Source organism: Sebastes fasciatus, chromosome 11, assembly GCF_043250625.1.
Source record: "Sebastes fasciatus isolate fSebFas1 chromosome 11, fSebFas1.pri, whole genome shotgun sequence".
NCBI classification, from domain to species: domain Eukaryota; kingdom Metazoa; phylum Chordata; class Actinopteri; order Perciformes; family Sebastidae; genus Sebastes; species Sebastes fasciatus.
The window spans coordinates 12960545-12988099 of record NC_133805.1 but is presented as its reverse complement, the minus strand read 5'-3'; the positions used below and the strand labels follow the sequence as shown (position 1 = coordinate 12988099).

The 27555-nt window shown below is 40.6% G+C and overlaps 1 protein-coding gene across 4 annotated transcripts; it reads right to left on the bottom strand.

The window, feature by feature from the left end:
* Positions 1-1934: 1934 nt before the first annotated feature.
* Positions 1935-24914, bottom strand: wls (Wnt ligand secretion mediator). Of its 4 annotated transcripts, none has more exons than XM_074650784.1 (13): positions 24667-24914; positions 18022-18294; positions 13787-13911; positions 13051-13212; positions 11981-12117; positions 8763-8931; positions 7733-7822; positions 5798-5895; positions 5503-5566; positions 4326-4469; positions 4068-4151; positions 3735-3903; positions 1935-2871 (listed from the first exon to the last, which is right to left on the bottom strand). In XM_074650784.1, the coding sequence occupies exons 1-13, from the start codon at positions 24770-24772 to the stop codon at positions 2762-2764; spliced, it is 1731 nt and encodes a 576-aa protein (XP_074506885.1). In that variant the 5' UTR covers positions 24773-24914; the 3' UTR covers positions 1935-2761. The 4 variants fall into 4 exon arrangements, with proteins under 4 accessions (XP_074506885.1, XP_074506886.1, XP_074506887.1 ...); XM_074650785.1 differs by having other exon boundaries at positions 3750-3903; XM_074650786.1 differs by lacking the exon at positions 7733-7822.
* Between the last annotated feature and the right edge of the window lie 2641 nt (positions 24915-27555).

Sequence of the window (27555 nt, the reverse complement as noted above, 5' to 3'; positions counted from 1 at the left end):
GCGTTACCGTTACAATGCTACGTCCGGAGGAGATTTTCAAAATAAGATAGATGGATAGATGGATGGATAGATGGATGGATGGATGGATGGATGGATGGATGGATAGATGGGTTGACTGCCGTGGTGAAAAAACACGTTAACATTTTGACCAGTACGGCTCACACGATGACAAAACTACTTTTCATTTTGGTGGCCAATTTACTGAAACAATAACTAGGTTTTGAAGCATGAATGAAATGTTTTGGGTGAGTTACTACATTTTGCAGACATGCAGTAGATTTGTGATGTCCAATAAAACAGTTGTGAAAATACAGTTTAGAGAAAGTTAAGACTGGATAGATAGATAAATAGATAGATAGATAGGTAGGTAGATTTGTGATGTCCAATAAAACAGTTGTAAAAATACAGTTTAGAGAAAGTTAAGACTGGATGGATAGATATAGATATAGATAGATAGATGTGGATGGATGGATGGTAACTTTATTGATCCCGAGGGAAATTCAAGTTTCCAGGATCACAGTTCCATAGTGCAAAACATGTTAGTAAAAAGGCAGTAAAAAAGTTAGTAGTGCAAAGTACAAAAAAAATATACCGGATATAAAAATACAAGGAGATGAAGAAAAACGTTAAAAGTGAATATAGTGCAGGGTAACAGCTGGGATACACGACTATTAAAAAAGTGAATATAGTGCAGAAGAAACTGTTAAAAATGAGTATAGTGCAGGGTAACTCCAGTAGCTTAGTCTAAAGTGCACTGTGTGTATTATTATCTGTCATGCAGACTGTCCTCCTTTGCTCCTAATGGCATCTGCCACAGCCCGGAGGAAAACAACCAATCAGAGCCGAGCTGGAGCCTGCCGTCTCTGAGGAGCTGTCAATCACTCGCAAACTCCGATCAAACGGTCAAACTAGGCAGCGTTGATCAAATGTGAATCAATATTCTGTTACTGTAATGCCTATTTCTTGCCTCAAATGTTTTCAGAAACATCTTGTAGTGTACTGTTTAGCTGTAAAATGAGAAAGTTTGTGACCTGGCAGCCATGTTGAGATCAGTTGAGGAAATACCAAGCACCGCCCACCAGCTGGAGCAAACTTTCTCATTTTACAGCTAAACAGTACACTACAAGATGTTTCTGAAAAGGCGAGAAAAAGGCACTAAAGTAACAAAATATTGATTAAAATTTGATCAGCGCTGCCTAGTTTGACCGGAGTTCATGAGTGATTGACAACTGCTTCCGTTGAATGAACAGCCAATAGGAACGCTCTCTCTCTCTCTCTCTCTCTCTCTCTGAAGTGACCGGTGATTGGCCAAAGTCTCCCATCACGAGATAGATTTTTTTAAAGCCTGAAAACAGAGCCATGAGGAGGTGCAGAAGCCTACTTTTCTTTCAGAACACTTGAATTTCATGCTGAAATTTTAATTTTTGTCCAATGATGCCAAAAACATTCTGCCTACTGCAGGTTTAATGCTTGCCAGCTTTTGATGAAGAGTCGTAAATATGAACGCATCAAGTTCTAGTTTATCTCCAAAATATCCCCCATTCAGAATGTAAAATCTAAAAAAAAGAAGACAACTTCCTGTCTCCCACTGGCTCTCTTTGGCTAGCTTTACTGATGAGAGAATTGAAGGCAGGTTTGTTGTTGTTCTGCTATGAGCCATGCAGCGGTGCACTTTCCCTACCTTTGCACCAAAAAAATTTAATTGTATTTCAAAAATCCCCATTTTATGATTAGTATATTCAGTTTAGTATGAAGGACTGTAAGTTAGTCACTATAAACTTAACCGAGTACAAGACACACTGAATTCTTTGAAGAGATATTAAAGTGACAATCTCTTTTCCTTGATTTCTCTTTAAATTACTGGCAAATAAGACTAAAAATAAGGACTTTAATACAAAACTCAATCATTCAGAGCAAACACTATGACAATACACCAGGGTGTAAAAGTTTTTTTTATTTAAATTAGCATAAAAAGCAAAAACAAAACTAAAAACCATGTATAATAGGCTACAGTCAACTTCAAAAACATTGATAGAGCTTGATGCATATATTTTGTGAAGTTGAAAATAAGCACTTTATAAAAAATAGATATCTACATTGTAACATAATGAACGTACGGTATGCATTTTCCCAAAGTGGCTATGTGGTCTGTACATTTCCCCCAATGATATAAAAAAAAAAGATCTCCACCACTTGAAAGACGGACAGCAGTACTAAACACGATCTATGGAAGAATATGTCTTTGTGACTGAGAATAGAAGTAATTAAGCAGAAAATCAGCTAAAATGTGTCCATCTTTTTCAAATTAACCACACTGTACTTTAAAAAAAACAGGAGGGTGACGGCTGCAACTTCTGACCACCAAAGAAAATGGTTCTCTTTACGTAATCTCTTTTTTTGGTGTCAAAAGCATTGTGCAACATTTACAAACACAACACAGACAGTTTACATAAAGTATGAAATGTAAAGAAAGAAAATTCCACTGTGAAATGAAAAGGACTGATTGGAGTGTTGATAATATTCAGCCTTTAGAGATAGAAGTGGGAACAGGGTGGCACGTAACAAGTCGCACAGCTGAGGGGTTTGGTGCTGGGAGAGGACAGCGACTGTGGGACTGGTAGGTTACATGCAAGCTGGATTGTTAATGCCGTTTTTAGAGCCGGGAGGATGTAAAGAGAAAAGCCGGTTTGATTACATGTACGAGGGAGGGGATCGTTGGAGCAGTAGGTAGAAGAGGGGAGTCTTGACAGCAGTGTGACATCTACTCCTGGGCCTCTTTGCCAGTCATCTTGTAGATCTCAGTGGGGCCATCGACATGTGTGATGGTAGTAGTCAGCTGGATGTCCTCTCCACTGTTTCCTCCGTTGTCTCCTGCACACAAACATGACACATCGTCAGCACCAAAAATCACCAATAGCATAACGTGAATACAGAAGGTGTTCTTGTTGTGCACATTCCATTGTATTACTGCAGGCTGAATTTCATCAACATAAATACTTTCAGCTTGTTCGAAACAGAAGTGAAGCTCAAAGAGCTGATAAATTAAATCAACACAGAAACTTGGAGAGAGGCGCCCCTCCTGTGAGGTCGGTTGGGAAAGCTTCCAGAACTTCAAACCCTCCTCTTCTCTCCCCGCGTCACTGACGTCAGGAGATGGATGGATGGTTTTGATTACTTCCCTGCTCTCCAACCCACCCCCACCCCTCTCTTCACTGTTCCCTTCCTCTCTGTCTGGAAGGAAGCCTGGTGTCCATTAGAATCACCCTCTCGGGCCAAAAAGGACCCTTCTTTCCCCTGGGAATCTGGGTCCTTCTGAATCACCAACCCCCCCTTCCTCCAAAAACAAACTTTGGATGAATAGGCAGCTTTACAGCAGAGGGCAGACACTTCTTCCGCATCAGAATGAAGTGAGCTACTGGGACACTAAAGTTCACCATCATGAAGTTCTGTTTTTTTTCCATATTGCCCAGACGTACATCTAGTATATTAAAACATTAAGGCAAGTTCATGCAATTGTCAAAAAATAAAGTAGAAACATTTTTTAAAGTGTATCTATTGTCAAATTATCTAGTATATTCAATTCGTTGTCCTACACTAAACTGCTACAATGGCTTTAAATGTTAAGTACACTGGATAGATGGATCGAGAGTGCTTTATAAAGCAGTATAGATCATTTACAACTGACACTTAATCTATCTTATTTCTTTAGAAAGTTAGTAGAAATATGTGTTTACCAGTGATGCACTGACCACTTGACTGCTCGTCTCCGTAACGTTTGTGAGATGGTGCGTAGAGGAACATGATGGCGAAGACGTACAGGTTCCACATGCCGTAGATGCCGGTGAAGAAGGCGCTGTTCACCTGCACTGTGTGCTCTCCCCAGTGCCAGTGGCCTTCATTCACCTGGACACAGACAAAAGACAAATGCATACTTTTTATGTTACTGTTTTTGTGGCAGAGCGTTGTATGTTTTGGGACAAGCAAAATAGCTTTAGTAGTCGCCAACTGTCACCTAAATAGTCCTGTGGACAGCGTTATGTCTGATTTCACAACATTATGGCACTCACCTGACTGATGATGAAGAAGATGACAGTCATGGCAGCACAGGTCAGAGTGACCAGCATGAGGAACTTGAACCTGAAAATCAGACCCTAAAGGACAATAAAGGGGATGTGTTAGTAACAAAAAAGTTGTAAAAAAATTACACTCCCGTGTAGCAGAGAATTCTTTTGCACTGTCATGACAAAACTGATTTTTTTTATGATGATGATAAACTATTAGAAATGCAAACACAAGAGCCAGATGAGAGATGAAAGCACACACACCTCATAGTGCAGCCGTCTGGCCTTGGACATGGCGGGCAGGGACGTCCTCTTACCGCTGATGTTGCGGAAGACTTGAAACACCATGAAGCAGAGGAAGAGGAAGTAGAGGCAGGCACAGATCCCTGCCACAATTATGAAAGCCATCTGAGGCAACACCAGTCAAGGAAATAACACACTCCTTTAAAAAGAGTGGTGGTGTGCTGCATACTGTCCGCACATACAGTCTCATCACTGTAAAAGCAAGTAGACTTTGTGCACGGGTATGCAGGTTTAGCCTTATAAGATAAGATATACTTTAGGGTCCCCAAGGGGACATTTTGCTTGGGCAATAGTGCTGCACAGAGCTGAAAACAATACAGAGTCAACAAGACAGTACAGTGGTGGTATGCCAAAAGCACAGTAGAAAAAGATATGGAAAATATTGCACATTCCCTGACAGAGATACAATTATATACATACATACATACATACATACATACATACATACATATTGTAAAATCAGGAGAGAATCATAAGAGCCATAATACAGAAAACTAAATTCAACAGTGACTCCTTTCTTTGAACTATAAAAGCAACGATTAACCTGTTTTCTTGTTGAGTTGTGTTATAGACGTTGGTAGGAAAGAAAGCTTGTAGTGTATGCTCCAGAATGTGTTATTATTACATATATATTGCAGACTGATGACTGACTTCATCAAACTGCTGAGAGTCAGGAACACTGAGCAGCTTTTTCCTTTAGATGGAGCTCAAAAGGAAAAGCAGGAAAAGACGGGGCTGAAAAGACGGGGGTTTGGCAGCTGTTTATGAAGAGGTGTGCTGATGAACATCATGAACACATCATCCCGAGACCCCAGGCAATGCTTTCACATATGGCATTACTGAATTATTTCTCATCTTATTAGTGTAGAGATCAGTTCATGCTAAAGCCAACTAGGAGAATGTCTCATACATGTACTAGAAGAAGTAGAAGCAGGGCATTTAGTCATGATAACTTAGCACGGTATTGGTAAAGACACTCCCAACAATAAGAGACTGAACTGAGACTAAACTGAAAAACATGATTTGGCCATTTACACTCGAGGGTTTTTATTAGCATCATACCTGTCAGACAAGCTGTTTGCAGGGGAGTGCTCTTTTTCTGATACTGTTGTCAAACGCAGTTTAAAAAAAAGGATACAGCAAGCTCAGTTCCTACATCAGACGCCCAGATGCTGTAGAAGGGGTTTGTCAGCTGGACCCCTCTGGTGGCACAAAACAAAAATACATTACCTTTATGTGTCACAAACATTTCATTGCAAAAAGCATAGAATAAACACAGCATGTGGAGATGAAGCATACAAATATGAACAAAAAAAGAACACAGAATTTCACGAGATTCATTATAATAATATGTTGCATGCTGATATTTACCACTTTTGTAAAACAAGTCTCTTGTTCAAAATTGTGAGGAAGAAAAAAATACTTGGTCTCACCTCTCACACATGTCGAAGATAAAAAGGCAGAAGGAGCCAAACACGATGGGTCCGACCTGCTTCCAGTAGACTGAGAAGCGGTTCCTCTCCGTCTGGTCCTGAGAGAACAGGAAAAAACAGACGTAAAGATGGGATATACTGGATTACATTTCATAGATCACATATGGAGTCCATTATCACCAAGATCCTTCTTGATCAAGGTCATACTGTAGATAACATTGTCCTGTAGCCAAAATAACCAATGTTTCAAGATACCTGATGTGATGTGAATGAGTGCATCAGGCTAAGCGTTGATGACCCAGATGCATCCATTAAAACCGCACAATAGTTGTGAAAAACATTAGAGCAACTGATATAGTATACAGTCTCTACATTGTTACGTATAAAAAAAATGACGGCTAGCTTGTGACAGCAGCTTCGTGTTGTTGAGATGGTCTCTGCAGAAGGACCCAAAAAATGTATGCAGCTAAATATAAAAAAAAAATGCTGCTGCAGCCTGCAACAGGAATGACTTAAAACAACAATAGTAATGTCTAGAAAGTAGCTATGTCAGAGTGCAGACCAGGGCCAGGGAAATTCAGAATTTGTGGCAGGACTTGGGTTCACTGTTCACTCCATGCAACTTGGCAGAGCTTAAATGTACAGTGTGTAGGATTTGGCGGCATCTAGTGATGTGGTTGCAGATTGCAACCAGCTGAGTACCCCTCCGCTCACTCCTCCCTTTCCAAGACTGCGGTAACGTGAGCCACCAAGTGCAAAACCATGGTAACGCCGTTTGCCTTGCTCAGAGGCCATCCATACCATAATAACACTACTTCAGGAGCAACGGAAGTCAGACGGCGGCTGGCAGTGCCACGGTTTTAACTCTCTGCGGTTACCGCAGTTTCACGAGTATGTCAGAGAACTATGGTGGCCTTCAGGTAACGTAAAAACATGAACGGCTCTGTGCTACTGTAGAAACATGGCGGAGCAACGTGGCGGACTCCGTGAAGAGGATCTCACAATGTAGATGTGAAGGGCTCATTCTAGGCTAACGAAAACACAACGATTCTTTGATTCAGGCGATTATACACTAATGAAAACATAATTATGAATACTATATTCCATTGTATTCCATTTCCCCCAAAATGAGAACTTACAGTGTCCAAATGTGATGATGAGATTGTATAAAAAAGGTGACTATTAAATATTGACTTGAATACTTGCAATTAATTCATTTTGGGGGTTTTTTTGTACTTAAAACATTTGTCACAGCAGACATTTTGACATGTGAAAGCACAGGTGTGATTAATAACATTAACGATGGCTCCAGAGTGCACAATGCCCTGGAACTCACTTATCTAAATGAAATGCAGCCCTAATTAGTGATATTAAATGGGTCTATTGTGCATGCATGTTCACTGTCATAGCTTTATGGGACAGCTGAATGGAACAGAGACATCTTTAATGTGGTTACACCTGATCATCTTTTCCTGCTGTGAAAATTCACTGTCTGTCATGAAGAGAAGTACGTTAGATCAATCCATTTATCCATCTATTGAGGAGTGTAAAAAACAACCAAAAGCATGGCAAAGTTCAAGAGTGGATGAATACTCTAGTCTAGACAGTGAATAGAGGGCAAGGAGGGTAGTTTGATTTGAAACAATGCTACTAATGTCCGTTCACCCAGTCATAAATTATTGCAGAAGTAGGTTACAGGGTTAATTAATTTCTTAAATACATAGTGTAAAAATGTTTGCATTGGTGCAGGTTTTCTTTTTTTTTCTTTTTTTTTTAATTATGAAGAAATAAAACTTCAAAGCTAAGAAGCAAATAAACCATTTTTTATGTAAGCAAGTAGAGCTCAGTCAGCAGGCCAGCCAACAAGAGAGAAACAGCCTGCTGCGCAGAAGACACTGCTGTCAGAGAGCTGAGGAGCGCTAAAGAGACTGTCACCTTGTCTGAGGCAGACATGGAGCTCGTCAAAGAGATCATCGAAGAGTTAACGCTCCAACATCTCCACTTGTCCTCTGCCCACAACCCATGCTGCAAAGAACGGTGCATCCCGGACAAAAATGACAGTCAGATAAGACATTTTTTCCATAAAACACCTAACTTATTATTAGCTTTTACATAGGTTTTAACATTAACTCTTAATGGAATCATTTAATTTTCATTATTTAATCAAGAAAATAGGCAATTATGTTTGACAAACACTCAGTACAGTATAGCATGTAATATAATACTTATACAAAGAGTGTAGAAAGAGTCATATCTTAGACATTACTATGAGACTATACTGTATATAGATCCATATTTGGTGATAAGTTTTCTGTTAATGGTTCTCTCCTCTACTCATCTTAAAGAGTCTCTTTTTGCAGAAAAAAATCAATTTTATAAAACATTAAAAAGTCCACGGGGGGGGGGTTAAGTACGTTTTAAAGGCACTGGATGTCATTTGATTGATTTAAGATTCTCAGCTTGCAGATTGAGGAATATTGTGAAATGAAAATAGACTATCTACAGATACATACACCCTTATACTATCTTTTATGTTATATAGTGTTATTTTAGAAGGTCGTAAAGTGGTGATTGCTGGGTAGGACACACCATCTTGGCATATTGTATACCAATCCACCTAACTCATAGATACGTTTTAAGGCTTCAAGATGAAAAAAAAAATATCCAGAAGCCCTCAATTGCCTGCTTGGTCAAGCTGGAAGTGCTTTACACTTTTCTATATTAACTTGGATTAAGGACGAGGAAAAGATGCACAGGCGCTGAAGCATTCCTCCAAGAAAGCACTCGGTCTCGTTTGTATCTGAAGCACAGTTAGTCTTTTTGTTTAACTAGTCCCAGAATGGCTGTGACGGGACTTCAATAACTTTAGCACTAAATGGCTGTAAGTGAGGTCAGATAGCAGGCAAGTCTGTGGGTCAGTAAGAAAAACGTCATGCATTAAGTTAAATGTCGCCGTGTACAGTACCATTAGGTGCTCCCCGCAGAAGATGATCCAGAAAGAGAGCAGCATGGAGTAGAAGATGCCCTGCCTGATGTCCCCGAAAAGCAGCATCCAGGTCCAGTTGAAGCCGACAGAGAACCACTCCACTGGGATGTTGATGAATGTCATAGAGATACCCAGAGCAAGGATTACCCTGAGGGAGCAAAAACAGTGTTAAAACTATCATTTTTAACCGTCATTACCAACAGATGGGGGTGGTAGGATCATACATTGTTATATTTTAAATGAATATCAATAGTAGTATTATTCCTGTTATATTAACAGCCATGCTGGGGTGTTCAATAAAGATAAATGGATGAGCCTAAACAAGCTACAACCCCAGAGAAAACGTCATTGCCATAAAAACAAATGTAGTGTTTGAACAGTGTTAGCATATGAAATTTAGGGTCACTTTAATTGACAGGCTCTACATCCTGAATCTGGACAACATCTTTTACACTGACACAATCAATGTTTTAGAGCAAGGCTACATCTGCGTCCGCTGAAGCAGGCTCATTAGATCTTGGGACATTATTGATTAGATTATCCATTCAGCTACAAGCACAGTGTGTCCCCACTGACCTATCCAATTCTACAAAGTTTACTACCTTTCCAAATAGCCTCATTATTGCAGCCAACCTCCCTCAGCCTTTGAAATCCAGACATTTAGGGAGAAATAAGGGGGAATGAATTTAGAACAATTGGCCTACAGAAAGACAGAATAGAGCTTGTCTTGCGAGCGTCTGCAGCAGGTCCCTGCACGCCACCAGTAGATGAAAGGATGATCGTAAACAGAGAGTAAGAGGGCAAAACACAGAACTACTGTGTGTGTGTGTGTGTGTGTGTGTGTGTGTGTGTGTTTGTTTTTGCAAACACTGTGGGTAATAGAAGTAATGTAACACAGGTTCTAAGCAATTCCACTCCAGACAGCCCGTCAGCGATGTTCTACAGAGCGAACAGAGTGAAACCACATTTGACTGGTATGCAGGGAATGTGTCCTGAGCACCACCAACACAGACAGGAGAGCTGGTATCTATCTGTGTGACTGTGTGTGTGGAATAAGACCAGGCGGCAACCTCTGGTTCTGAGAAGTGAAGCTAATGCGGAAGTACCTTAAACTTGCATTCTATCTAATAGCCAGCAGGGGGCGACTCCTCTGGTTGCAAACAGAAGTTTGTAAAATAGTGATTGTATACAAAGTCTATGAGAAAATGCCTTTACGTCTCACTTGATTTATTACTTCAGTAAACATGAGTTTATGGTCTCAATCCCTAGTTTAAAGTCAAGACCGAACTCGAGGCTTCAAAACCGTAGTGGGTGACGTCATGGTCACTACGTCCACTTATATACAGTCTTGGAATAAGACAAAGGCCTTGGTATGAAAATCTGTAAAGTTAAAGCGAACACCACCTAAATTAAGAATTCCAATGTTATTTCCATGGTTTAGGAAAATTCAATCAATATTTGTTAACATGAGCTCCTCTCTCTCAAAGCCAGACACCAGAGAAGTAAGTCTCAAACTTGTGATGTCATAGGGTATAAAGTCTGGAGCTGCTCCATAGACAATGAATTGGAGACTGATTTTATGGACCCACACAATGTTTAATTTCTTTTTTTATACCCAAATTAACTTTATTCTATTGTAGTGTTGTCAGTTGTAAAACAGAAAATGTTCCCGTATACTCAGAACATCCCCCTGGATGCTCTCAGTGTCATCTAGAACATCTCTCCCAATTCATCGTCTATGGAGCTGCACTCTAGTCTTTGGATTTGGGAGAGAGTTGTTCATGCTTACTAATATTGTTGGACTGTCTTAGACCATAGGAAGAACATGTAATGGGCGTTGTTCCTTGGTAGAGGTCTTAAATAGACATTTTTTACAGGAGATTTTGACATGTGGTGGCAGGAGGAGCACAGGTGTAACTAATGACATTAATTTTGTCTGCGTTCCATTCGGGTGAGCCAGTTCCTGGGCCCTGCTATAGAGCATGCTAACTCACTGACACATTTAATTGAACAGAGCCATCGTTAGCATTGTTAATCCCACCTGTGCTTTTCCTGCTGTGACTAGTCACATTGTCTGTTGTATCTCTGCTTTTGCTGAGCAGCACACAACATTTTTCAGTTAACAATTTTAAGACAAGACTGGTTTCCAAAGTCAGAAAATGAAGATGAATGTTTAATTAATAACAAGAGTTTCCCTGTGATTTCTACCATCCTAGACCATTTTCCACATTGAGAGTTCCCACTCACGTCTGTCGTCCAAGTTTAGAGAAAAGTCGGAGGTGTACACCTCTGTGGACTAGCATGACAGGAGACTCTGGTACAGCTTTTACAGCATGAAAAAATCATCCAGTGTCCACAAATAGGGTACGAGTCGCACTTCCTGAGAGCCTGCTGGTCATTTGGGAATAAGAGCCTTGAGCCGGCAAAAACAGAGGGAAGGAGAGAGACTGTGTGTGTCTGTGGTGTCTCAGCGAGCTGGTGTGTATGTCCTGAATGTGTGTATGCAGAATGTGTCGCTTGAGTGCTAGCTTGCAGATTTTGTAACGTGTTTCACGCTTCGCCAGGCACTTCCTGTGGCGCAGAGCGCTGCCTCTTACTGATCTGTCTTCCCAGCTCAGCAGGGGGTTAGACAAACACTGGGCTGTGAGCATAACTTTCCACCGCATGGCATTCGAACTATCTGCTTCAGGCAGAACTACGTGTATTTGCTGCTCTAACCTTCATGGGGTTTGGTTAAGGAATGAAGACAAATATCTGAGGTTTTGAATCTCCCTCCACCCGATATATTTACATATTTTCAGAGGAAATCTGGCAAGGGGAAGGTCTTCATTTGTTTTGAAATCAAAAACTATTTCCCCCCACCATTTCGCACATTTGTTTGATTACGCCACCTTATCAACAGTTTAACATGCATTTACGATCTGCTGACGGTCCTAGATAACATTCCTGCCCTACTTGTACGTTTCATCCATAGTTAATATGCCTTCACCCAGTTAACCCACTGAAGCAGAGCCTCCACAGTGTATAATGAATCATTACTGTAGGTCCTGGCTGCATTTATTCAAACTAGCCTCATTCACCATAAATGTAAAACTGAGTTCTTCATTGCAGGCATTATTATGGATGAAATTATGATGCCAAAAAGGTATAATTCTCTAACAATAATAAATATGGTGCTACTGAGGGAGTTGCCTTACTTCTCCAGCAGCACAGGAGGTCTGCTCATGAGGGTGATCCGTCTCCAGTACCAGATCATGATGATGAGGATGCTGGGTGTGAGGAATGTCTTCATGGCGAACCACACTTTGGTGAAACCTCCGTTCTGGTGTATGCTCTTGGAGGAGAAAAAAGAAAATCTGTGTTAACCATTTGTGTTGTGTATGTTATTTTATTGGCAAACTAAAGGCTAACACCATATCACTCAATGGCCAACTTTGTTTCTGACACAGTTGAAAAAGGACCCGTTACTTCGGTACAAGTCGATGCCAAAATTCTGAAAACATGATGGTACTTGTTTTTCTACAGTACCGCAGGTACCGTCAGGGCTCGAGCCTAACGGTGTCCCGTAGTCCCGAGGACGATATAAAATGTGTTTGGGAGGCAGTAAACTCACTATCAATGCGTCAAGTGGACGCACCCTATTTTTTTCCCCCGATAATGCTACATTGCGAACAACAAATCTGTGTTGAAATCGCCAGGAAGAGAGCTAGTTAACGTTAGCTGTTGGCTCCACAGGACTGTGCTGCTCACCGGCTGCTAACAGCTAACGTTAACTAGCTCTCATCCTGCTTATTTCAACACGGGAGGGGTCACATTGCATTACATTATGATACATTCAGGCACTATTCAGTAAAAAATTAGTGTTGCGCGAAGCCAAATTCTAACGTTATCATGTGTTCAAATGTAATTTTGTAAAATGCATTTTAGGGTGAGAAACTTGAATAAATACAGTTGTTTAAAAGGAGATGTTGTCACAGCAAATAAATAATCTATGAAATAGATAATAGAGGGAATTATGACCTGTTTAACATTCTAACACATTATGCAAACGGGGATAAAGGAGTGTATGTTGAAGTACATGGGATTTATTGTTTTACTTTTGTTCTTTACCGTGGTATCAAATTAGTATCAAGAATCATGGAATTGCACTGGTATTGGTACTACTTAATTACTGGTATCGCGACATCCCTACCCTCGACTGTGTGGGTCAACAAAAGCAGTGTACCAAAAAGCTTCACATACAGGTCCCAATCAAACGCCAACTTACAACGAGACGAATGTCTTTGATTTCTCCGATCCCCACATTGACCTTCTTTCGCTCGTTGACAGGCAGGCGGATGTTGAGAAGATAGTACTTATGGGCCACGCTGCCGACCTCCATGAAAGGCAGCAGGTCACACTCATAGTAACGTCCCTCGTTCTCAGGGGTCTGGAAAACACACAGCAACAAACCATATCTGGTTCAAAAGACATAAATCTAAAGATAACAGATAACTTTACTGTAAAACTGTCGTCATTCAGGCTGTGCAACAAGGGGTCAGAGAGTTGAGACATAGACCACTATCACCTAGAGCAGCAGGTTTAAATGTCCAGCGGTAATAAAACATTTGCCAAAGTGCCCTTAAAAAGGTGCTGAATTCCAAATTCAGAGATATCTATGATTGAGGTATTGCCTCCACATGGAGATGGCATCAGCAAATTATCATAAGTAGCAGTATCGAAAGTGAGAAATCTGTAATTAGTATTTGAGGCTCATAAGAACTTTGTAATGTCCTGAAATTACAACAAAAATAGCTTTTGAGTTAAAAACTGATGATAAAATAAACAAGTTACTTAGATTTGAAACAATATTAATTATTTGATTTAGCATCTACAATAGAATCAGTGGAAGCTGATAATCAACTAGGTAATATTGTTGTTTCAATACACAGTATGTCTGGAATAAGTAGTTTTTGGTATTCTAAAGACGCATCATGGTGAGGCACAAAGTGTCATTTCCACACCTTGTCAGTAGTGAAGTTGCAGGTGAGCTTCCGATGTTCAAAAGAGTGAGCCATCTCTGTCCACTCACTGACTGTGTCGTCTCTGTATGCCAGGCCCACGTCAATGGTGGCCATCGCTCCATCGTCTGGAAAGAATTACCACAGATCAGTATCAAGCAATGAGAAGTAGACACTAATTGTTAAAAGACTTTGAGTATGCAAGTCTCTCAATAAACATCCCAAATCAAGTACAGTTTGTGCAGAATCATTGTATCCAAAGAATTACACGGTGCTTGCAATTTTTTATTTTCCACTACAAATAGTACCCAGTCAATGTAGGCGGGACCCTTAGCTGACCGTCATAGCGACGGCGCAGGAAAGTGCCGTGACATCACCTTCAACGAGACACAGCGCACGTTGCTCCATCTGCAACCATGCTAGTGTCAAGTGACATTTCTCTCTGACCAATCAGTGGTCTTCAGTGTTTTAAATACACCCTCTAGAATCGGCTGAGCTCGACTACAACCTCTACTAGGTGGTACCAAAAATAAATTACTGGTACTTGCCACAGCTTCTGCAAATGGAGAACCAAAAACAGAACAGTTCAAAAACAAGTTGAGTCAAGCCATGTCGGTACCATGCAGTGGAAATGAGGTACAAGACATTCATGTACGTCTGTATTTTGGCGCTTATTATACCTCATCCCTGCACAACTCTGCTGGCTGTTATTATCCCAGTGACGGGATCAAATTAAGCCCTGATGACAGACATCCACGGCCTTTTAACTATGAGACCAGCAATGTGACAACACTGCGAGCACTGACATGGAGACATCCCCCACTATAGCCTGAAAAAGGTACTGTTCATTTCCAAGTACCATGCTGGTGTTTCACATGCTAATATCACTCCAGAGTGGTACAGTGTAAAGAAGATGAGGATGGACATTTTATTCATTTAAATCATTGAGAAGCTTCATGGCAGCAGTTCTAACTGATGTGATGTGATTTAAAAAGGCTGTATTTTCAACTAGACTGGTTTTGGTTGGTATATTGTAAAACAAACATGTTTACACTAGGTCAAATCATTTGGGTGTTAATATGTGGTCCTGTCACCTGGATTGAGTCTGAATCAGTGAGATTAACAGGATTATTTCTCAGCATGTAAACATATTCTGTGATTCATTCTGCTCTCCATGGTGGCCCAAATCTAGGTTACTTCCTACTTGACATAAACTTCAATGAGACCTTGAGCTGGCCTCCAACAGCCCAGCCCAGTGAATCCAACAAAAACATCTAAAGCCAAGCTATTAAAACTGCATCTTTAGATCACATTACAAAGCCAAGTGTTCTCTCCTCCAGCCCTCCAGAGTGCCTCTTGTACCGTTATGAAACAAGCTGGAATGAAGAGAAAGAAACTCAGTGGCCTGTGCTGTGAAAAAAAAAAAAAAAAAAAAAAAGTAGAGGAAGGGGGAGAGGGAACCAGATGAGAACTGGCAGCCGACTGTCTCTGTAATGCCCTCCACTCCGCCATTGGTCGAGACGGGCGCCCTCGAATGTCAACTCGCTTCATGCAAACATTCCACTCCAGTCCAGCGGCCATCGCCACGGAAACTAAGCCTCCTCAACAGCTGTGTTATTGCTGGACCCTGGCCAAGGGGTGCTTGGTGCCGGGGTGGAGTGGGGCAGGTGTGTGGAGTGGTTAATAAGGGCGAACCTCTTCTCTGGGACACACACTGTTACACAGATAAGGTAGACAAGAAGAGATGGCCTTGTGTTCATTTGTCATAAAGCTGCAGAACAGAATCCGCCTACCTTTGGCACAAGGAGCGTTTTGGTCAGGATTGAGACAGATGAGCTGACGACATTTTGTTAATTATGGAAAACCTGGCTCCGTTGCTTTGGGGGTTTATTACAGCATTTTATTTAATCTACTCGGTTCAAGGAATCTGAATCCTGTCAAATTTGTCTACGTTTCACTATCAACAAATTGAATGAATGAAAGTTATAAATGTGATAATGATTAGAAAGACCACAAGTTTTACCAAAGAGAATTACGTTTTGCTATTTGACAAAGTGACTACCTGAAAAGGCTCTTTTTAACTAACTGGGAGACAGGATTAAATTTGTTAAGACTCCGACTAGCGAATCTGTGTACTTTACCAAAATTAAACCATCCATCAGAACCCAACAGTAGCTGCTATAAAACAGTTATTTATTTAATCTCTCATCTTGCTACACATGGATTTTAACAATAGCTTTAAAAAACAAAAAAGGCCCTTCAATGTTTGAGAAAAAAAAATAAAAATAATCCAGGAGGATGAACAGAGGAAGTAGAAGTAACATTAGATGGCATGCATTACCTGACACCTGCCTTGCTTCAAGCAATTTGCCTTTTACTTATAATATTATACAGCAGTGTAAAGGCTTGGGTATGCTTGAAACAAGCTAATTTGTACATATTAGCAGGTTCTCCTTTCTAGCACACCTCACGTCTCAGGAGAGAAAAAGCAAAGATGAATGGGTTGAAAACGGTCAGAAAATCGAGAGTCTAAAAGTGGGACACCCAGTGCTGCAGCACTAGCTGGTTTCTACTACACGCAGCATCTACAGTACTCCCTCGACATCCACTTGTTCTCACAGCACCTCACGTAGCTCAGAGAGATCTAAATGAGTCTGTAGCGTCTGGCAGAAAGACGCATCTGTGGTCCAGGCTGATTCACTGACTCCTCTGTCTGGCAGCCAGGCAGTAAACAACCCGCAGCCACCTAACACATTTCCGCTGTGAGCAAGCAAACAATGCTGATGACTAGGCCACCATTGTAACATGACTGTTTAGACAAGCCAGACCAGAAAGCTGGGTCATACAAAAGTACACCACATACTTCTAAAACGTTTTGTTCTCTGCAGGGATTACAATTCTGTCTATTACCTTTCTGTTAATTATGTACTGTATGTATCAAGGTTTACAGGCATTTGTCAGTGTGGACACGACGCTGCACATCAGAGGTTGTTATAAAGCTCAAGTTGACATTAGCATGCATAACATATGCATTCTAAGCCACGAAGCGAATGATGTGATTAAGAGTCACAGGCTCTCCTGGTGATCCAGTCACTTGTTAGACTCTCTCATCATCCTCTCTAATCCCTTCTTTCAGGATCCCAAAGCACCCTACCAGGATACCAAACCCTGTCTTCTTCCAGATACTAGTTATCTCCCTCCCCCTCCTCCCTTTCCTCTCATTCAAGCACTGAGCTGATGCTGTAGGTCCGTCTATCCACTGATACTCGCTGGTGGGTTCATGACAATAGAAACTACATATCTGACAGAGCCTGGGGCCCAAAATTTTACTAAATGTATTACATTAGGCAAAGCAAATCTGTATGACAGATTTCAAGCTTGATTTTGTTATTTTTCCACAAAGCTTTCATGTAACTTAACGTTAAAACTGTTAAGATTGTAGACTGTGAGGACTATTCCACAAAAGGAGCTTGCACCACTTTATACTACTGTGTGGATTGGATAATGAGATATTTCATTGCTCAAAGGCAACCAACAAGAAACAGGTCCAGATTACCTCTCTCCTCTCTTTATACCTGTCTCAAGGGTGCCTAACAAGCCCGTCTTTAAGAACCCCCCCAAGGGTCTATAGAGAACAAACAGCAGGGCATCCATCATTGTTTGCCACCTTTCAGTGTAACAGAAATCCAATCTACTGAATAAGACACATTTCTGTGGGTTCCTCAAGCGTTCGCCATAATAGACTGAAATGAGAACACAAGACAACATCCGACCACGACGTCTTGCAAGGAAGGTAATATGAGAAACATAACAACGGGTATTACTGCTGTAGTTGGAATGACTGCACTTGAATTTACGATGCAAGTGATTAGAAGTGACAATGGATGTGAATATTTCAGAGGCTAGCTTGGTCTCATTGAGTCTCTGCAATTATTTGCCTTCAGATTGTGAAACTAAGAAATAACAGATAAAATATTGACACAATTACAAAAACTTGAAATACAAGCTAACAAAGTAATTATTACTTGTTCATTATCACCTAAATGGCTTTCTGTTCACTTAAGATTCTCTTAACACCAAGTCCCATATAAGCTAGCACAGCCTCTTACAAGCATGTTCACATTAAGTTAGACTTTCTTCCCTGTCCTACATCTTGAAAGCCATGTCCTGGGGGAGAAACATGAGCAGTGTTGTCCTCGCACTTTTTTTTAAACCTGTACTAAAGCTTTGATTCTCACCTATCTGGTTGTGCATCTTGAATGCGATATCAAACTGCAGGATGACCAGCATAAACTGGAACCAGGGGCTCATCTCTTTGTTAGGCAGAGGAATGTGGACAGCAAACACAATGTTGTTGGCCTCAATCTTCTTGGCCATGGCCTCATCAAAGTTCCGGATCTTGTCGCATTGGTTGGGACCCCAAGGCATGAACCATTGGGTTTCCTGCCGGTGCTTGGTTGTGTCCACGCACTTGGTGGCCAAGTAGTGGACCGCTGTGGTGGGGCTGGGAGCTGGTGAGACAAATACAAAGTGGGAGAGATGTTAGGCTAGGTGTCATGTTGAAATACTGCAGCAAAGTGTTTCACGGTCCTGCCAAGCCAAATTTCTCCTCAAACTAATAAATCACACAAAAAGTTTGAGTAAGAAATCAATAAATAAAACTTGAGCACTCTGGATTAAACTGTGCATGGACAATATTAATATCTTAGCAACCATTAGGAACAGTGGGGTTGGAGCCAAATCCAGTCCAAACACTTTCAGCAATTAGTTTTAACACTGTTTAGAAAATGCCTGGTAGCAAGGCCGTCTCTCTCTCTGAAGTGATGGGGAGGGAAAATTCCCGAAAGCTCTCAGGCACCGATTACACTGTTTACGCATTGAGATTCATGAGCTTGACGAGACTGGTGTTTGTAGTCTCTACTCGCAGGATTTTAGCAGTGCTTGGGAAAGGATCTATCATTATCATGCGGAGACAAAAACTATGGTCTCCTGTTGTTAAAGCTGGAGGTCTGATGTGAACGACATCCGAGTGGTTTGAGAGTCGTAGTGGAAGTAAATAAACATATAAAGTCACAGTTTTTTTTAAATCATGTAGCGGAGCTGATGTAAGACGATCGGTATGTTCAGCGTGCCTGTTATACTGGATTTCCCCCTTATTTTGTAATATCAGGTACAACATGGGGCCAAGTCTTTTTTTAATAAGTAAAGGCCTTTACGCACCGGGGGCATTTTTTTCCGTGTGATTAATTTGCACGTCAATAGATTTTTTCAAACTGTTGTTTTTGTCATGAATACTTTCACACAGAAGGCGAAAAACCAACGAAATTAATTTTTTTGGAACAAGGTTGATTTTTCTGAACTTTCGCACCGCAAATAAAGGCATCATCTCATCACGTTATCCGGAACGGGTTGAGTTACGTCTATATTTATCAGGATTATAAAAGACCGTACCAAGACGGCAAACTTTACTACTCCTTTCAACCTTGACAAAGGCAACGCATACCAGATCCACTCCTTCCATTCACAATAAAAGCCCTAGTCGTATAATATTCGCAGACGAGTATTTCACATTATCATGTCATGTATTTGTCACACCCAATGTGTAAAGGCCTTAGCTGTCCATATATTTAACAAAAACCTACACTGCCTTCAAAGAACATTCAAGCCACTTAACTTTCTTTGAATTATGTGGCGTTAGAGCCACAATTCACAGCAGATTCAGCAAGATTTGGACCTCACAAAAACAATAATCCGTATAGTCACAGCTGATATATTACAATCTTTGAGAATTTATTTTGATAGTGGTGTTCCCCGACTCTCCAAACTGTGTTAGTCCAACATGAAGAACTGTGAATTGGAATCAGAGTCATCTTGTGCCTAGTTCACACGACACAACTTTTGACCTGATTTTACGCTCCCTTACAGTTTTTGGAGCTACCCAACAAAAGTTCCAGATTGAAGCAAAAAACAGAACAGCATGTTGAGTAGAGTGAACAGTGCTGAGGACTTTGAAAGTTGTGTAGTGTGAACTTGGCTTTAATGAGGAAAAAGTCGAGCTGAAACGATCAGTCAATGATCAATAGATTAGTCGATCAAAAGCAAATCAATCTTCAACTATTTTGATAATCGACTAACCATTTCATTCCTTTTTCTCAAGCAAAAGTGGAAGAAAAATTCAAAAGTCAGAATTTGCTGCTTTTCTCTGACAAAAATATAATAATAAAGTATATGAAGAAAATAACATCTGTTTGGGTTTTTAGACTGTTGGTTGGGAGACTGATCGTCATTTTCCCATAAACCATTTAAATCAACAAAATAATCCCCAGATTAGTTGATAATGGAAATAATCCTCAATTGCAGCCCTAAAGCAAAGGTATTGGTATGGATTATTAACTGCTGCAAGTTCATAAAAGCAGGTAAGGCTACATAATACATATAAGTACACCAAAACAAACAGGTACCTGGGTGTTAAGTAAAGACTCAGAACCACGACAAAAGACCGTCTAGTCTGAGAAAATGAAAACTAAACTTGCAATGTCTGACACCACAGCTCACCCTCCATTAGCACATTCCTACTGTATGTGAAAACGTCCACTCGAAGAACAAATAGCCAATTTGTTCTGCAAAAGGTCTATCTGAGAGTGCCAGAGAGCGATCGGACTGATGATTTAAGTGTCAACAGGATAGTGACCTTATTCATACAGGCAAAACAACTCTGAAATGCCCATATGAAAGTCCCTGTGGAATGACTTGGAAGATAAGTGCGCAGATGCTTCCAATTTGTTTGCGCAAACCTCCCCAGAAAGAGCAGGAGAAAACACTCCAGTCCTGAATGTACCGAGCAGCCGGTTTGTGACGTATCCAGGAAGACTCCATAAGCTGTTATTACTGTCGAGGGTGCTTGTGTGAGGTGTACTGACTCATGGTGGGGAACATGAAAGCCCAGTTTTCAGATTCAGTTCATGAAAAAGATTAGTGACATACGAAGACTCAAAAGCTGTAATCATTTTTAAAGGTGCTTCGAGCGAGCACCAACTCGTGAGGAGTAATACTTTTAGATATTTCAATACTTCCTGGTTTCCAAAAGTGTGTAGCCTCACTATCCATAACTGCAAGAAAACTATAAAAGTAAGCAAACATGAATCAGAATAGTTTGTGCCTGTTAACGTATCTGAATCATATCTGTTCACTGGTAACAGAGAGCTGAAGGGCGGACACCACAAACAGTTTACACACCCTTTGGCTAACACACTCGTAAAACTCCACCAAGGCTATTTTCAAGGAAACTTCAACTGTGTAAGTGTGTTAACAGCTGTGTAAAAACAAAATAAAAAAGCATGCATAGCAACAAAGAAGAGACACACCACTAGACTGATTTAAACCCAGTTATCTATCCGGCACCCCCTTTGGAGTTTAATTATCTAGTGACCATGCGAGTCCAGCAGCACACCACCGGCTCCTCCAGTCTCCATCGCAGTGTGTCCAGAATAATGGCCATCCCCCTCAGCCCTGCTGACCCCATGCCGTGTTCCCGGGATTGTCGGGGAAACAAGGGGAGAAAAAACCCTTTCTACTCAATTACCCCTGCTGCCCCCCGGCCACCAAGCAAATACAAAAGGAATCTGGCTTCATTAAAACCATCTCAGCCAGGAACGAACAGAACAAGCTAATTTATCACCAGCTATGTAGTCAGTGAGACAGGGACACAGAGACAAGCTGGTGTTTGGGGACAAACATTTAGTGGAGCGAATGACATACATTTTTCAGTCAAATCGTGCAAATAGTGATACAAGCACCAAATTTGGCATGATGATTGCCGAGGGGTCACTAAGCAAATATAGACGATTGGCCACTTGAAAATCCAAGATGGAAACACCAAATTGACTTGCTGATAATGATTTCTCTCATAGAAATTCATCCAGTTAGTCGATTTGAGTGACCTTTGTGTCAAATTATATGTTTTCTAGCATGCTGGATCTAATTTTGATAGTTTTAATATTTTTTAACTGCAATATGGCGGCCAGGGAATCAAGCATCAAGACCCAGCTGTTTCATTTTCCCTTACATTGGGAAAGAGACGTCTGTAACTCAGTGGATCATTTTTTTTTTAGGTGAATCAACTTCCCAGTACGAACACTCTAATAGAGATAGATACGGGTACTTTTCCAGACGGAAGTCGAGCCATTTAGGCTTCATGCGCCAATGAGCAACTCTCATAGGAATGACCGGGGCCCCGCCTCCAACGCTGTATCCAGTTCTTTTAATACATCCATGCACTAAACAGACACAAAATGGCCACCATATTGCAGTTAAAAATTGTTAAAACTATCTAAATTAGATCCAGCATGCTGGAAAACATATAATTTGACACCAAGATCACTCAAATCGACCAAGTAGATATAAATAATAAACCGTTATCAGCAGGTCAATTTGGCGGCCATCGTGAAAAATGGCCGCCATCGTGAAAAATGGCCGCCATCTTGGATTTTCAAGTGGCCAATCATTTATATTTTGCTCAGTGTCCCCTCTGGAATCATCATGCCAAATTTGGTGCTTGTATCTTAACAAAGCATAGTGTGAGCTGTGCTTGGTTTCCTACTGCCCAAATATGGCAGTAAGTCCTCTTTTCATATAAATAATGCTAAAAACACAAAACGTCTCCCTCTCACTCACATCTGAACTGTGACGAGTCTCTAAAAAAACAAGGAGACACATAGAGGCCCTCCAAGAGGCGATTTAGAGTCCCTACATTTAATCGCATCAGGCTAAAGAACGCTTTTGTCCATCAGTCCATCTTGTTGCTAAATAATAATTAATGTGCTGCTAAGGAGATGTAAATCCAGAGGACTGATGGTGATTTTTTAATGGGTTATGTATGAATAATTGTTATGTGTTTTGTTTTTTGTCTGATGGGTCTTACTTGTCTGTTTGTTTATGGTAACAGTATGTCTATTGTATGTGTACTTTTTCTCAAACTGAGCTGCCTATGGATGCAAAATGAATTTCATTGCAAACTGACAATAAAGTTGTATTGTATCGTATCACTATTTGCATGATTTTTCCACTATCCGCTCCACTAAATTCAGCCCATAAGAAAAAACACATCTTTCACATGAATTTCTATCAACTGTGTGTGTGTGAGTGGGTGGATTTGAAGAAACTTGACAGCAACTCCAATACAGTCCTCAAGGCAAAAACTTTGACAGCTGTGTGTTGTTGTGTTTTTTGGTGGGTGCACCACTGTGTGTCTCAATGCAAATGAAACTAGGGAGGAAGAAGAGGAGGAAAACATGAATGTTCTGCTGCCTGTGGGGCGATAAGGGATTAAGGGAGAAGAAGGAGAGACTTCAGAGGGGGGAAGAAGAGGAAGGAGTGAAAGGAAGGTAGAGATGCTGCCTGGGTGCCCAACACAGCAGACAGACATTATATATGAGAGGAGGAGGAAGGGAGGGGAGGAATGAGGAGAGAACCCCCCTTTTCTCTCCTCAACAACATAATCACCAGATTAATTGATAATGGAAATTCAGATTTGGACCTCACAAACACAATAATCCATACAGTCATAGCTGATATATTACAATTTTTGAGAATTTATTTTGATAGTGGTGTTCCCCGACTCTCCAAATTGTGTTAGTCCAACATGAAGAACTGTGAATTGGAATCAGAGTCATCTTGTGTCTAGTTCACACGACACAACTTTTGACCTGATTTTACGCTCCCCAACAGTTTTTGGATCCACCCAACAGAAATCCCAGATTGAGGCAAAAAAATTAAAAAAAGACAGCATGTTGTGTAGTGTGAACTTGGCTTTAGTGAGAAAAAGTAGAGCTGAAACGATCAGATTTAGATTAGTCGATCAAAAGCAAATCAATTTGCAACTATTTTGCTAATCGATTAATCATTTCATTCCTTTTTCTCAAGCAAAAGTGGCAAACGATTTGATGGTTCAAGCTTCTCAAATGTCAGAATTTGCTGCTTTTCTCTGACAAAAATATAATATTAAATAAAGTATATGAAGAAAACAACATCTGTTTGGGTTTTGGACTGTCGGTTGGGAGACCGTGATCGTCATTTTCCCCCTAAACCATTAAAATCAACAAAATAATCACCAGATTAGTTGATAATGGAAATAATCCTCAATTGCAGCCCTAAAGCAAAGGTATGGATAATTAACTGCTGTAAGTTCATAAAAGCAGGTAAGGCCACATAATACATACACCAAAACAGACAGGTACCTGGGTGTTAAGTAAAGACTCAGAGAACCACAACAAAAGACCAGCTAATCTGAGAAAATGAAAACTAAATTTGCAATGTCTGACACCACAGCTCACCCTCCAAGGAAGGTAGAGATGCTGCCTGGGGCCCCACACAGCAGACAGACATTATATATGAGAGGAGGAGGAGGAAGAGGAGGAGGAGGAGGTATGAGGAAAGAAAAGGGGGATCAAAGAAGTGAAAAAACACACAAAAGGTATGTATTCAGAGCATTCCTGAGTAGAAAAATCACAATCTCACCCACAAACATGGCGTTATTCTTAGCTATGAATTAGCCAACGGTTGTGGTATGCAGGCTAACTAACACCTTGACGACACAAAGCAGTGATTTAACGGGGAGGTTTGTCTAAAAGTACCGCATTGTTTGGAGCACGACTCGGTTAAAATATACATATCAAATATAATCTAAAAGTTTCTTTTCTCTCGTATTAAACGTTGTTTAACGCCGGTTTGAAGACGAGGGTTAACGGAACAAATTCAAACTTTTTAACCGTTTAGAGACGTTAACATTTGAAATCCAACGGCACAAAGACAGACGTTAGTTAGCTCGCGAGCTTCAAACAAACTGGTAACACAAAGTGCGTGAGTGAGGGATAAAACAAACTTACCAATTAAACCGCCGACCATGAAGGCAAACGCCTGGAACAAAAGCAGAATAACTCCCACTATCACCAACTTTTTGGTGCTCATATTTTCAATAATAGCCCCCGCCATGGCGAAGGGAAAAAAAGATCACACACCGAGCGAGAAACTAACACTAAAATGTGGTGGAAGAAAGAAAAAAAGGGGGACGAAAAAACGTTGCATCCACGACCAGTAGAGGAAGAGGAGCTGTGGGCCCCCTCCACTGCTCTGCTCCTGCCTTTCAACTTAGAGAGAGAGAGAGAGAGAGGGAGAGAGAGAAGCAGGAATCACATGACCGACTATAGCACTCAGCTTTATCCCCGAACAGCCAACACTAAGACCGGGGAGAGAGATCTGTGGAGCGCCGCCGCATTGCAATAGAGGTTGTGGTAATGCAGGTTACCGTGTCATTGAGTGCCTTTAATAATAGCCCCCCGCAGTCTGCAGGGCTATTTAAAGGAGGGTTTTAGAGGTCCCATATCAATAACCCGTCAACACATTGTCCTTCAATCTATTCTTGATGTGATGACATTATTTTGATGTTTGCGTCTAATAATAAAATGAAGTCATGTCAAGTCAATTTTATTTGTATACCCCAAAAATCACAAAGTTGCCTCAGGATAGACACCCTCTGTCCTTTGCAGTGCGATCCTCCCCAGATAGCAAACTGATTCCGCATCGGATCCGGTCCGGAGGTAAATTAGGCTCCGGAACGGATCCACAAAACGGATCCGGATAGGAGTCCACTTGCACGGCGGGACGGATCCGGAACAGATACGGATTACGGATCCAGGCCAGATATGGCCCGGACCCTGCCCGTATCCGCTCACAAAGCAGCTCATCCGATTTGGACCCGTTCATGAAGTGGCTCATTCGGTCCGGACCCGTTCCGGATCCCTTATTCAAAATGGCTCTGGCCAAAACTAGCTACAGAAATATCTAAAATCTAGCTGACCAACATCTAGATTGCTCTATAAAAGCATGAATACTTCTTATAACCAGTCTGCCTTTATTAATAATAATAAAACATTCAATTCATTCAAGACTTTAAAAAATCTGAACCTATCCTTTAAGCGACCCTGCGGTTCTCCAGGTAAATGCTTTTACTGTGAAGCAGCAGAAGTAGAAACATTGGCTTTTTAGCTGTAATTTAATAGCTCTGCTATTGTTGTAAGAGAGCCAGCAGTTATCAGTGAGACTCATGTCAGATCAAATTAATTACACTTGCGAACATAAATGCATAGTTTCCTGTAAATCCCATACACAATTTTATCCAAAAGTGGACTATGCCTTACCGCCGCAGCCTGCGTTCAAATCCAACACTTTGCTGTATATTGTCCCCTCTCTCCCCCTTTTCCAGTAGATGTCCTGACTATCTAATAAAGGCAAAAAGCCTTTCTAATCTAAAAACCAGAGGTCATTACAGACTGTAAATACACTGAATAGGTATTTCTGAGAAAAGGAAATGCTACTGAAAATATCTCATCGGATAAGGAAAAACTCAGTTGAAAAAAAGAAGCTGCAGTTTTCTCTAATGCATTTTTTACTCTCCTGAAATCTTCATGACTGGATATTGACATACAGTATATTGGCTGTTTGGATGGATGTATCCATACTGTGGTCTGTATGCGGTACATCTGTTTCCTTGGGGTCTTTTTAAAGGGGACCTACCATGCTCATCTTCATGTTCATACTTGCATTTTGGGTTTCTACTAGAACATGTTTATATGCTTTAATGTTCAAACAACACATTATTTTTCTCATACTGTCTGTCTGAATATACCTGTATACCCCCTCTATCAGAAAACGCTCCATTTTAACGCATTTCAACGGAATTACGTTGCTAGGAAACAGCTTGGGTCAATGTTTACGTCCTGTCAGCTGATGTCATTCACATACACTGTAACAGGAAATAAACTGAGACACATTTAGAATGTTTACGTTTAAAACAGTGAAATTGTCTAAATATTGTAGATTTGTGACATCACAAATGTACAGAAATCCTGACAGCTTGTTTCAAACGCACAGTTTCTGAATACGGGCTGTGTGTATTTATCTGTGGATTGAGTGTTTTGATACTTTCACAGTGTTTATATATCACTAAAACCTGCTTTATAATATAAAAGACATGAAAATCTCCCTTTTTACAATATGGGACCTTTAAGTAGTTTTCATTACACAGGTAAAACTGTGTCACAGTATTAAAGTTTCAGACAATGTTACTCTGTCTGAGCATTCGGGTCAAGCACATGGCATTTGAAATGAAATCAAGTACAGTAACTAAGAGGTTCTCAATCTTTTTTTCAGCCAAGGATACCTTACAAGATAAAAAATATACCAGAGACCCTCTCATGTATGTCCCTTTGAATTTGACCTACTTATGTGAAAGAACAACAGGAGAAATGTATTAGAAATATATTAGACATGTATTAAACATATTTGCAGATTCTAAGCGTTATAGATTTGTTTGATTAGAACGTAATCTATGAACTACTGTAGATTTAAAAATTTAAATATTATTCGTTGGACTATGAAGCCTTTTGTAAAAAAAAAAAAAAATGATATCATGATCATTTAAATGAATGAATCTGAAAACTTTTCACAGACAACCCTGGCAGAATGCCACGGACCCCACTTTGAGAATCACTGTAGTAAATGATTAAAATGCTTGTTTAGCTATCCTTTAATAACAGTTCTTTCATTCACTCGTAGGATGGGCTTTCCACTGTAATATGCATATACTGTATTTAGACTGCAAATTACACATCGTCTCAATTCACAGTATCATAGCAGGATATAGAGATTTACATGCAGGTTGTAATGCTGTCTGCTGTGTCTGTGCATCCTGAAGGACATCAGCACAGCTGTGAACC

Excerpts from the sequence above, each read along its gene's own strand:
- wls (XM_074650784.1), bottom strand. The coding sequence starts at position 24,772 with ATGGCGGGGGCTATTATTGAAAATATGAGCACCAAAAAGTTGGTGATA. Across the intron at positions 12,118-13,050 it reads TCAAAGACATTCGTCTCGTT|AGCATACACCAGAACGGAGG; the intron begins GTAAGTTGGCGT and ends TTCTCCTCCAAG. Across the intron at positions 4,470-5,502 it reads ATGTAGGAACTGAGCTTGCT|ATGGCTTTCATAATTGTGGC; the intron begins GTATCCTTTTTT and ends GTGTTGCCTCAG.